The sequence below is a fragment of the Mchenga conophoros genome, linkage group LG23 (assembly GCF_057382185.1).
Source record: "Mchenga conophoros isolate Kocher_MC1m ecotype Shallow Benthic linkage group LG23, M_conophoros_male_GT1.1, whole genome shotgun sequence".
NCBI lineage: Eukaryota > Metazoa > Chordata > Actinopteri > Cichliformes > Cichlidae > Mchenga > Mchenga conophoros.
Genome location: NC_140547.1, coordinates 31,989,085 through 32,002,079, shown reverse-complemented (window position 1 = coordinate 32,002,079; position 12,995 = coordinate 31,989,085). Strand labels below are relative to the sequence as shown.

The following is a 12,995-nucleotide window of genomic DNA, read 5'->3' as shown; positions in this document are numbered from 1 at the left end:
CCGCCATGAAGTTCGTTTTGTCATCAAGAAGGAGGTCCAGCTAGAAATTTCTGTGAAAATGCACAAATCCATGTGCACATTTAGCAACTTAATTTCTCTTACACTTGTTCATTTCTGTAGTTGTGCACGACTACTAATTAAATATAAGCAGTGGGATTGTGAAAACCTGAAAACTGACTGTGGGTTTTCACAAAACTTGCAGCTGCTGCAAATGCATTTTAGAAACTCCTCCAAAATAAAAGCTTCCTGGAAGCACATAAGGGTTCCAGGTAGGTTTACTCCTATTTGTTTCACAATCCTTCAGATTTCTCACTGGTCACTCAAGTCACTGATTCAAATTTTATGCTCGTGCTAATAACTGAGAAGCACATGCTGCGGCTGGCCTCAAGCCACCTGTTGATGGTTAAACTGTATATAGCCTGAACTAACAAATGTTCTAACACTGAGCTGTGTGTAACATTTCCTTTGTAACCTTCATCAAATGTGACATTTTATATCAGTTCTGAAGAAAACCAGATAACCATAGAGACAAACTGGTTGATTTTCCTGCTATTTTTATAGATATAACACACACCATTGACAACTGTGGGACCACAAACCAACCCCAGCAGTTTTCCAGGAAGCAGGTTAACAGCTTTTTGCCTCACCCATCCTCCCGTTGACACCAGGTCCGGGGAGGGTAGGAGAGCCTATTATTTCTGAACAAATGATGGAAGGCCCTTAACACCTAAGCTGATGGCCCACGCTGCATCCATGAAGGCAAATATATTGTTAATGTTTCAACAACTGCACCACCTCTTCCCGGGGAGTGTTTTCCTTTACTGACTACTAACACAAAGAGAGAAATGAACACTTTAACTCAGTTTCCTCTTGTACTGCTTACATTTAACTTCTGAAAAATTTATTTCAACTGTCTCATCCTGTAAAAGTGTCATTTCCACTATGTTGTCCCATGTTTACACTCTTAATGGGGAGCAAGGGAAGCACCTGGAGTCACTGTTTTCACCTCACATGAGCTGGCAAAGCTGAGCAGGAGGCAAATGGTGAAGAACAGAGTGGGAGGAGAGAGGAAGAGCCACGAGAAAAGCTTAGTTACAGGACTAGATAGAAAGAAAAACAGTAGTTATGTGGCTGAAACAGGGAGTTACAGCCACAGCAGAAACATCAATACACAAACAGAGAGAAAAGAATCGAGAAGCAATCCAGATAATCCAGTCTTAATGAATGAGTGGTCATGATATATTCATCTGATAGTACTTTAGAGGACACAGTATCACTCTATTTATACCAGCAGCACATACATTATTCAGAAATGGCCAGAGTGTGTCACTTTCTGCTGGATCCTGTGTCCACTGAGGCCACTCAGCTTACTGCAGTTACTCTGATATACACAGAAGAAAAGAACTACAAGTGTAGTTTTGTACCTGATTAAGCCACTTTCTATTTCCAACGTTATTTCACTTCTGCAAGCGAAGGTCAGTTTTAAAGAAAATTGGCCACTGAGAACATGTTCTGGACTAATGAAGTAGTTAAGAGTTTCTGTGATATGCATCTTGATGTGTAGCATAGTCAAAACAGATAGAAACACTCACATATGCACAAGCTTATACACACTGTTTGAAGTGCAGGGATAAGTAGAAGGGGACACATAAAGTCCCCTAACACAAAGTTTTAGAGAGGATTTTCTTCATTAACAGATGATATAAGGGACATTATGGTGAAGATTCAGCAGGGTACAAACACTGTCTGCTTCTATTAAAGAAAAGATGCTGCTGGTTGTGTGTGGGCTCCCTCGCTGGTTTTTGGCCAAGCACTCCAGACGACTGTATTTAGAGGACAGGCTGAAATATGATTCTTTTGATAAGACAAGAAGATGGAAGCAGCAATTCACATTTTATTTTTCTACAATGCCACAAATTATATCTAGACACAGATGTCATATATTCCAGTAAACCACTGAATGATATTGCTACCAAATACGAGCACTTAGCATAGTTTAACATGGCACCACTTAAAGGGTCAAAAGGTCCTTCTGGTTCTCAAGAAAAGTCTGGAAATGTAGCAGCATCCCACAGCCCTGATGCCTTGCTAAAATGTCACCTCAATGCACATTATTTATTATTGTTAGTTTCTTTATGTTGCAGAGAATGCCTAAAACACCCAGCATTTATTGATTGATTGTGATGTTCCTTTTCAGCTAAAGATAAACGGCCTTTGGAAGGCCTGGCTTATCCTGCATTATTATACTCATAAATAAACTATATAAACTGTGATTCAAGTGACTAAACCTGGAGAGTTATCATCTGTACCTCTCTAGCTGCTGGCTTCTTTTAGCCATTTGTTTTAATTTCATGGATTTATACTAGTTTGGTTCTGTCTTGCATGAAAACCTTTCCCCCGACACAACAGACCTCTGGTTTATGCAATGAACTCACTTTACCTTAACACCAGATAACTACATTTAAGAAAGGGAACTTTTGCTGTTTGGGCACCCATGGGCAGCTTTTAGGGCCTCTGTAGCTAGGATATGTTCAAAACAAGGCAAAACTTCATCAGATGATAATCTATGCCTTTGACCAACTTGTATTTAATGCCAGTTAAATTAGTACAGTTTTAACAAATTTATAGTGGAATAAAATATACGTCTAACTTCTAATCTAAAACTAAATATTTCAATTTGAATTCTAAGTTTAATGTAAAATAAGCTGGATCAACCCATGGGCAATTAGGACCTGTGTTAGCATCTACTGAGTGTTGGCATGTTTTAGCCTTTCAGATACAGAATTTCAGAATAAACAGGCACTATTGGGCACTGTGATAAAGATGTGACAAACATTCTGACAAACCTACTCTACACTGTCTTCTCAGGACCAAACAAACTTAATCAGAAACATATGCTTTTCTAACCTTATACTCATAATTTCATCACAGAAATCAAAACATTGAAGCTATTTTTCTACAATGTCTCAAATGATTAATATTATTGTGCTAATGCTTCCTGTTTTTCTTGGTGTTCTCTGCTTATGCCTCTGACTTCCTTGACCTGACTTCACGCACCCTGCAACGTGTCCATGGAAGGAGCTGTGTGCCCATTATGCTTGTTACAGTTTAATACGTCTGAGCAAGGTCTCGCTTTTTCTTTGCGTGGCACTTCCTCACAGTCTTGTGAAGTACCTCTTCTCTGTAAGGCCGGACTGGTTGCCAGGCTTGCTTCTTTTACTGACCTAATGAAATAGCGTCACTGAAATATTTTCCGACCACCTCAGATTGTTGGCGGTTGACAGACTCTGAAACTTGAAATTGTAAACATGTTCCAGTTCAGCACCTTTAATACACACAGGTTCCAGAGGGGGAGCTTTCTTCTTGAAATCCAGGATAAGCTCCTTGGTCTAGTCAGTGTTGTGGAAAAGACTGCATTCTTCCCCATCACTTCTGTAGAATTTATGAAATGATAATATTTCTCAGTGTTATATAACAAAAAAAGCTGTTAAAAGAAACAAGCGCCTGTATGAAGCGCCTTGAGGCAACTTTTGTTGTGATTTGGCGCTATATAAATAAAATTGAAATTGAGACATGCAGCCAATTTTATATTATGACCTCTACTTTGTTATTCAGAATGCGCTTTCTGATCACTTTCTAGGGACACAGGTAGACACAGCATTCAGTATCAGATGACAGCAACACTTCTCCTATTACTGAGGTTTTTACTTCCTGCTGTGCCTCCATTAAGATACAGCAGGCTAGAGGAGAGCGATGTACAATCTTAACAACCGTGTCTATCAAAAAGGAAAGCAGCACAATGCACGGTCTTTGAAGGTGAAGCAACAGAACGTGCAAAGAAGTAAAACTCAACTCTTTGTGAATAGCTACATTTCCTGGTTGGATTTATGCATCCGTATACTTGCAATATTGTCTCTAGCAAATCAGTTCATTTAGAGTCTTTAAAGTTGGGTTGCACTGCAAAGTGCAGTGATTTTGGAGTTCTGTGAAAGGATCAAATCTTGATAGCTTTAGGGTGCAATGCGAGAGTGAAAGCTCTGAGATCATCCCAGACCGTGTAGCTGGCTTGTTTGGCTTGGGGCCTCGCCTGCAGAGCTCTTTAAACAGACCAGACAGATGGAGACGCCATCTGCTCTCCTGACTGGCTCTCAGCCACCTCCTCCTCTTCTGACTTGGAAAAAAATGACTGTTTCATCTTTTTCACATTCACACACCACAGCTGGCCCCAACTTGTACTGTGTTTTAATGGGAGCATAAACAGTGAAATACTTTGTATCTGCTTGTAACAGGTTTTTTAATGGGCCACTAGGTTAACTAAGTAAGATCCGGGCACCTTATGGGCTCTTACAGGGATATATTTCCAGCAAAACATCACATTTAGTGCCTTTTTTGACATGTATACTGGGCAATAAAAATATTTATTTTGTCACATTTAGCCAAAATATGCTGTTACTGGTGACGTTAACCTTGATAGTAGAGTTGTTGGATGTGTATTTGAATGGCTACATAATAAGTCTGTTTTAAAGGTGAAGTCTGCCATCTGGTGCTTACTCCCTGGAAACACACAGAGGAATCATTGGAGGTCATTTACTTAAGTAAAAACTCATTCACAAAAAAACCAGAGGCTTATATTGGATAGAAAATGCAGTGCAACTACAAATCATAGGGTGGGTACTTTGTACACATTTCAAGACAACACGCTTTTCTTTATTTATTTTTTTAAAGAAAAATGAGAAATGGGATAGCAGTGATTTATTATGACATGCAAACTGCATAGAATTACAGCATCTACAGCAAAAATCAAGTGTACAAATCTAATGAGCTTGAAGGTCAATATTTTGCTTATTGTTCAGCACAGTCTGTACTCAGGCTTTCTTGTCATTTCTTTTAGTCTTCAGTATTAGACTCCAAGGCTCATTGAAGGAATTTCCAAAGCTTCTTTTCGATCTTGGGTGCTTCATATTCTACACGTCCACTGCTTCGGTAATATCTGAGGTCCAGCCAGTCCATGAAAAATTCTGCCAGGACAAACTGGAAAAAGGTCAGTGATTTTAATTTCAGATTCACAATAGGCGAGTATTTGCAGTTGTTCAGAAATGTACTGATATTTTACAGATGGCTGTGGACACAGTACCTGTCTTTTTACCTCTTCTATACAGAGTGATGAGGGATTTAACCTAAATCTTTAGATTCATCACTACATAAGACTGGTTGTCACCACACTGTAAAAACTGTGACTAGAGGTTACTTAAAAAAGTTATGGCAACAAAGTGACACTTGAAATAATTAAGTAGATTTTAATTTCAAAAGATTTATGTAAAATGTAGAGAAAATGTTAATTAAATTCAAATAGAAAACAAAAGTAGATATTAATAGAATTAAACTGTAAATATGTGTTGGATTTAGGGTCAAAATCTCAAACTGAAGGTTGAAATTGCCCAACTTTACCAAAAAAAATAATTGATATGAAATAAGTCTCTGAGAAAAATTACTTTGAATTTACTAACTATCTGGCAAATGTTTAGTAAAAACTTCCTAAAATATCCATTACAAAGAAATGAAATCTTCTTGTTTTTTCAGTAAAACTCAAATTGGATTCAATAATTTTCCAAATAAACCTTAAAAATAATGACTGAATAATAAGAGAAAATGAAATGAATTTAACTTATTTTCTGAGTAAAATGAATCAATTTCACAAAGAAAACATCAACACAGTAATTTGTTTTATTGTGGAAAATAAAACAGTAATTTATAATATAACATTTTTCTGCTCGTATACACTGAATTCTCATCAACAATCTCCTGATCTCCTAAATACATTCCTCTGCTGTAAATTTGTTTTAGTGTCATAAACAGTTTATCACACAGCTTTGTGTACAGAGCAACAGCAACATAAACTGCATGAATGTAAACCAGTTTTGTAAAAAAGAAATTAATCTTTAGATTAGACTGTAATATCAACATGAACCTGAAATTTGAATATCCTTTACCGTTTCCTTTATCTCTGTTACTTATTTATGATTGACTAACAAAAACTTTAGTTAGTCAATCTTTTGTTAAATTGAATCACTCAATATAACTGTAGAACAAAGGTTTTTTAACTCATGTACATGGAATATCAATAATGTAAATCAACCTTTTATCCCAATTTGGATGTTTAACCTGAGAAAATCTAAGACACATGTAAGAGGAAGTAACATTTCTACAGCTACAGGACTGCACTTCTGTTAAATTTTAAAGTTGTTTTAAACTAATGTTTTATAGTAACATACACTATAAACAAAGAAAAGCTTCACTAGTGATTCCTCCAATTTGTTGCCTTTCAAACAGAATATTCCTAAGAAACTTGTAGGTAATAAAAAACAAACATTAAAATGAAGAGCACAAATACAGCCTGACACATTGCAGGTCATTTGGGTAAGACATGAATAAGTTGAAATTATTTTGAAAACTGAAAAGATAGCTGCATCTAACAAAGACAAACCAAAGGTTTTCAGTGAGCTTACTTCCCTTTCATTCTTTCAGAGTCCTCACTTAAGCCAATAACTTGTTCTTGAGGCTGTTCACTTTTGGTGAGAGCTTAGCACAATCCAGTTCAAGGAAAGTTTTCTGGAATACTTCCAAGGTGTATTTTAGCTCTTTGGGATAGGCAAGATTGACTGCATATGTCAATTCAACCAGCATTGCGCATGCTCTTGGAAAATTGCCCAGAGCAGGCATAACTCTCACACCCTCCAGCACAATGCCAATGTCATCCTCCTCAGATCCAACAGCCTTGATTTTGTAGATTTTCATCCTCTGTTCAGAAAGATCTTGTGACACACCATCCTCATCAGCATCCTGAAACAACAAACACATGAGTTTTCTGACTGTAGTTGCACACATGAAATATTTCCTGGACACATCCTGTAGCTGAATGACAAATAGAACATGATAATGCCTCAAATTATTTGAAACTTGACAAACACATATGAATAACAAAAACAGAATAATGTTTCTACTTCAACACTTACACTGTACTCTTTGATCAGTTGATCAATGGACTCCCCAAGGTACACCATCAAGCACCGAATAACCAGATTTCTGGTTATGTCATTGCTAGGATTGCTTGGTGACTGAAAATGAGCAAGAATTCCAAAAATTACCATCAGATAAGTGACCATTTATTAAGACAAAACTGTGAGAATTGGCAGTATTAAAAAAAACTGTTAAATATCAAATTATCATCACATGGAACATTATGTGCGATAATTAGCTGATGTTAATGCACATGCCTGGGTGCTGACAGTCAACACAAAGGTATTGTCAACATGCTTGTAAGCTTCAATCTTTAAATGTGTCGTTTTAGTAAATTACATTAATTTATTCTTTTAGTTTTTTATCTAATTTAGTTTATGTTCGTCAGAAAGGGTTTTTCCTTCTTGGGACAAAACAAAAACCCAGCAATACCTGTACTTGTGTTTTTTTGTTTGTTTTTTGTTTGTTTGTTTTTACTAAGAATAGACATGTATTTAAAATACAATTAAAACATGAAACCCATAATTGTGTTGTTAATTATATCAGTGACGTCCTGGCGTCCTCTTGCACTGACAAAAACATGCAAACAAATTAGTGGAGCTGTGCACCATGCAAATGAAATTTGACAAAAAAATTCTTTAAATAAAATTCCAAGCTGAAATGTCTGTGGAAAATACCTTGGCTATGATAGCCTGCAACTTCAATCCCATGGCTCCCCCCTTGGAATGGAAAAGGGCCAACAGTTTGGGAGTGTACTCATCCAGCATGGACATGAATTTGGGTTCAAGGTGTACCAGGGTGATCCTGTAGAACTCATCCTGCAGCTGAACGACAAAAAAAAACATGATGCGGCCTCAAATTATTTGAAGTTTGAAAGATTACATTAAAAAAACCCAAAAGCCTACCCAAAATGAATTTGGAACTCACATGAGATGCCTCAAACAAAGCTGGCCATCTGGCTTTGATGTCTTCAATGCTGGGGGACAGGTTGACAATTTCATGTCGTCTATGTGCAAATGTTTTAGCCATTTTTTCTTTTATCACTTTGTTGTTGTCTCTTTTCTTGACTTCAGTAAGCAACTGAATTCTCTCTTCTTCTTGACTGTCCTCATCTTCACCTGCTGGATATGGCGGAAGGTAATTTACCTCTGCTTTCCGAGGCTTTTTCACTTTATTTGCAGACTTCTGGTCACCTGGACTCTTGTGTTTCATGGCATTGCATGTCAACTCAGGAACACCAAACCCTCTAAGTTTTGTACGATAATTGGCCATCTTGTATTTGATGCTTTGTTGCCAACCATAATAACCTGAGAAAGAGCCAGGTTCCTTGAGACAAGGGTATTTTGTCACAAGTGCCTCAGCAACATAACTAACCTGTGCACTTGAAGGATAGGCCGTAAATGTAAATATAGTTTCAGCCAACTTCTCAAGAATATCAGTCTTTACTTTGGAGGTGGGCAGAAGATTTCCATTCTTTTTATACTCCTCAGTGGCTCTTTCCAGGTACATCTCAGTTTCATATGCAAACTGTGGAATGGGAAACTGTTTCGGCCAGGGCTCACAACGTTCTGTGGTCTTCTGCCTTTTGAGAATAATGGTGTCCTGAGAAGAAGTAGTTGCAGCAGAGTCTGCATTGGATACAACTGACTCAGCATATGAGGAGTCATAGTCAGACAGTTGGCCAGAGGGGCCGCCAAAACTGTCATCAACCGGAGTCAAGCTTAGCATGACTGGGGTGATGCCAACAACCTTCACAGTGTCTTTGTCTTTTATCTGGTCAGCTCTGTGAAGAGTGAAGTAGTCCTGGAATTCTGGGTCAAAATACTGAAGACTGAAGTCATTTGAAATCCCAAAAGTATCCTTCACAACACTCTGCAGCTCCTCCAATGTTGGTGGGATCCCTGATGGAAGAACCAACTTCTCGATTTGGTCATCAATAATTACACGAAGCTTTGCCTCCATCTTGTTCAACCTAGAATAAAATGTAAATGGGCAGAGTTAAATTTCCCTTCAATTAAATAAAATTAGTTATTACTTTTCATTTATACAATAGTTGAGATATAAAACTATAAAACAAAAAGCACACTTCAACACACCAAATGTTGCAAATAACAAATACTTGGGAGATGTACATGTTATCAAGTTTTTGTTGTTGTCGTTTTGTTTTTTGTTGTTTGTTTGTTTGTTGAAAAAGATTTGCATATCTTACACTGCCATCCCATTTGCCAGGTCCTAAAGTGATGGAAAAATATATATCTAAGAATCTAAATAGTTTTTGATGACAAATGTAAGAGCATGGGTATCTATACACATTTGATGTTGAGATTATAGAGAAGAAGAAAGAAATCCTACAAATAATAAGCAATTATTTTCTACTTATTGTTTTTACAAAAACAAATAAGTTAGATTAAGTGGGGTCAACTTGGTAATTTTATGCCGCTTCAATTTCAAAACCATTAGTTTAATTTAATATAACATGTTATCACAACTTACTTTATAATGCACAGTCTACATGCTGATCAGGTGAATTTAAGTTGAGGGATCTTCCATTACCTGAAAGGAAAGCAACATTATCATTAATAGCAGTCTCCAAAATAAAAAATTTACACAAACACACGCAGTCATTCCAATAGATTAACACATTTCAAAACATATAAGGACGTTTACTGTTATTTTCTAATAATGATTCTACAAATTTTCTGGTGAGATATTTACTCTTAACAGTAAATATAAACTCACTGACACTGACTTAACGCCTCTAAACGAACACAAACCTTTAGAGCACTTTTGCAAATATGCGATGTCTTGATAAACCGAGCAGGTATTTGAAGTTTACACAGCACCTCGCATGAAAATATCTTAAAAGTTTGTCCAAATTCATGGGCTGCATCCTCCTGAGGACCCGGCCTTCGCGGTCTACGTGGGCCGGGTCCCCAGAAGGTCGGGTAGGCTGGAAGTAAACGGCTGGGGAAATTGGACGGTCTAGCCTTCTGATTAGCGTCACCGCTGTCTCGGTGGAGTTTAATAAACTCAGCCGTCTGCTCCTTGCTATCTAAAATATAACAGGACGCTGGAGTAAATTCTCGACCGTCTCACACTTTTGTTTAATCAGTTTTCTGTTTGACGTTTATTCAGCTGTGTGAAAATCCCGGAGGATTAATAAAGTTTTGTTTTATCTAATCTAATCTAATAACTTTAATCTCAGCCAAACCGATTTACTCACGAACAAATAAAACACCGAAAAAACCAAACAATAACATTTTTAGGTTGTCTAAGTGACTTATACATTACGTTTAAACTGAGTAGCGAAACCCCGCGGTGATCTGAAAATGATGTGCCGGGAATTGTGCCGTTCTCAGTGGCTTCAGTGACCCTCGAGCTCCCGGCTTGCTATCGAGCTGGTGGGTAGCAGATGCTCCGAAAACGTCGAAGCACTTTTGCAAACATGCGATATCTTGATGAACCGATCAGATATTTGATGTTTACACAGCTACTTTCTCGCCTGAAAATATGTTAAAAGTTTATTTTGTGACCCAGAAAGATTACTAAGAGTAATTTTAAAACTTAGTAGCGGCCGCCATTATTAGAAACTGGAGTTCGAAAAACTGACTGTGGCTGACAAAATCACTCACAACTGAGCGCAAAACATTTTCATGAACTTTTAAACGTGGATGAAAGACGTTAAAACTCATCGGAATATGTCGTTGATGTTTTTTAATACGGTAAAACATGTGGTTAGTTAAAGCTGTTCAGTAACACAGTCGTGAAGGCTTGGAAAGTGACCTTGTGCTAGCAGTCCACTAACTGCCATTTGTGTAAAAATACGATACTATCATTACAGTGATGATTATTAATAAAATTTCGACGTATCATACTGTTTAAAACCTTTACTCAAAACCGATATACGTTATTGTTTAAACCGTGTCTTATATTTGAACAAATTAAGAAGTCTTACCTCTGACAAAATGGAGATGTCCACTCATGAAGCGCGTGTGTCCTGCACGTGGCACAAAGGATTATGGGCGGAAGTGTTCAATGATTAAAATGAAAATGCTTTCATCAGTTAAATCTATTAGATTTCTTAAATTTTTTTAGTACTCAAACATTTTTTTTAAAATCTACTCAACAAACCATTGCTGAATTTACCCCAAACAAAACTGTGTAAATTTAAATAACTGAACATCTCAAAATTATTGAATTTTGCTTAGATTTGATTAAAACTACTCATACACGTTTTTACTGAGTAATAATTACTATTACTCTCCTATTAGATTCTAATTAACCCCAATCACAGTTTTTACAGTGCAATTAACATTCCTCCGTGAACGACTTCTTCACAGTCGCTCTTCCGCTGAATCATTTCTAAGGTGTCAGTGAAAGTAGATGGTTTCACTGAAGGGCCAGATACATCTCCCTGGTCCTGTTTCAGGTCTTTGCTGGATTTTTTCCTATTTCTTTAGGGAATGACATTCAGATACCGATCATCTGGTATAGATGGGATCTGGTTTTTGGGTGACACTTGGTCTTTTGTCCTCGACTTCTTCACTTTCATTAAATTACCCCAGCATGGACTGCACACTATAGTTTTTGGCTAATAGCTCTTTGGAAATCACCATATTTGTGAATTAACAGAGATTCCTGTGACTGGACTTAAAATTAGTGGAAAAACATGCAAAACACTGACATTAAAAAAATCACTTAAAATCTGTATTTTTCTCCAGAGTTTATAGTAGGAATAAAGGAGCTATTAGCTATTTAAAAAAACCATTAAAAAATTGCACTTTTTTTGTAATCACTGTTTCTTTAAAAACACTACTGGTACTGCTGGGCTGCCTAAAACAGTTGCTAAGCTAGTTACCGCTAGTAGATTAATGATACTTATTTCGTTAATTTGCAATACAATTATGATAAAACAAGACTGTGGAAAACAGAATATAGGTTGAAATGAAAATGAAAATAGCAGTGGTTGTAGGTAACCTTAATCATCTTTTTTCTTTCCCCCAAGAAATCATTTAAATATGTTCTGATAAATTCTAAAAAATATTCTTCTTCTTTTAACCACTTGTAAGATAAAAAGTTCATTCCATGGACCTTAGCCATACTGGAGCTGGAGCCCACTGTTCAAAATACTAAGAATAGATTTGATGCAGACTGATAACAGATAAGAAAAAGCTATATGTTCCTCTTTGTATTTTCTTATTCTCATTCTTGAGCCAGAAAATCAAATAAACCAAACTAACAAATGTTAGCTGTAGAAACGTGTACACAGATTTCCCTCAGCACATTTTTCTACAGCTAACATCCTGTTTTTCTGTCAGAATCTTGCCCACACGATGTCCAGCAGGACATGCTGTATGTCACTGATAACTTAATGTGAGCTGAATATTATGGGTGGAAATGACCATACCACAATGTCTCAGTGAGGGATCCAGGCAGGAAAATAAAACTGTGAGCCAGGCTTTTAATCTGCTCGGAATGCTATTTTCCAATGCTTCTGCATATTTTCAGCCCCACACACCACTTTTCATTATGTCCAGCATTCTTATGTCCAATTTAGAAATCTGTTAATACACAGATTTTGACCTTCCTCAGATCTATCAGCCAGAAATGTTTATGTTTGGGGAAAATTAAATTACAGCGCAATTATTATATATATTTTTTTATTTCTCTTACATTTTTGTGCCCAATGTTAACCAGTTCCCTCAGCCCAACCAGCTCTCTCATTTTGTATTTTTATTGTAGAGGTCTGTTTTGGTTACCGAGTCCTTTGACTGAGTCGCTGGGGAAATAATTACACCCAGCCAGGCAGCAAAACAGGACAAAGAGCTAATGATGGGCTCCTGACTCAAGCTGAAGCAAAGATTTGCAGTAAAAAGATGGCGTCATTGACAAAGAACACCCTCTGCTGGTCACTGATGGCGTGACATATTAGGGCTGAGGGCTGTGGCAATCACTTCAGTTAAATGGTTAGTAAGCAG

At 37.1% G+C, this 12,995-nt stretch overlaps 1 protein-coding gene across 4 annotated transcripts; it reads right to left on the bottom strand.

The window, feature by feature from the left end:
* Positions 1–5,708: 5,708 nt before the first annotated feature.
* Positions 5,709–11,017, bottom strand: LOC146547633 (uncharacterized). 4 transcript variants are annotated; one of them, XM_085265665.1, is made up of 6 exons: positions 10,973–11,017; positions 9,511–9,570; positions 7,945–8,989; positions 7,695–7,841; positions 7,014–7,115; positions 5,709–6,840 (listed from the first exon to the last, which is right to left on the bottom strand). In XM_085265665.1, the coding sequence occupies exons 3-6, from the start codon at positions 8,977–8,979 to the stop codon at positions 6,535–6,537; spliced, it is 1,590 nt and encodes a 529-aa protein (XP_085121791.1). In that variant the 5' UTR covers positions 8,980–8,989; positions 9,511–9,570; positions 10,973–11,017; the 3' UTR covers positions 5,709–6,534. The 4 variants fall into 4 exon arrangements, with proteins under 4 accessions (XP_085121791.1, XP_085121792.1, XP_085121793.1 ...); XM_085265666.1 differs by lacking the exon at positions 10,973–11,017 and having other exon boundaries at positions 9,511–9,892; XM_085265668.1 differs by having other exon boundaries at positions 6,734–7,115.
* Positions 11,018–12,995: the final 1,978 nt, after the last annotated feature.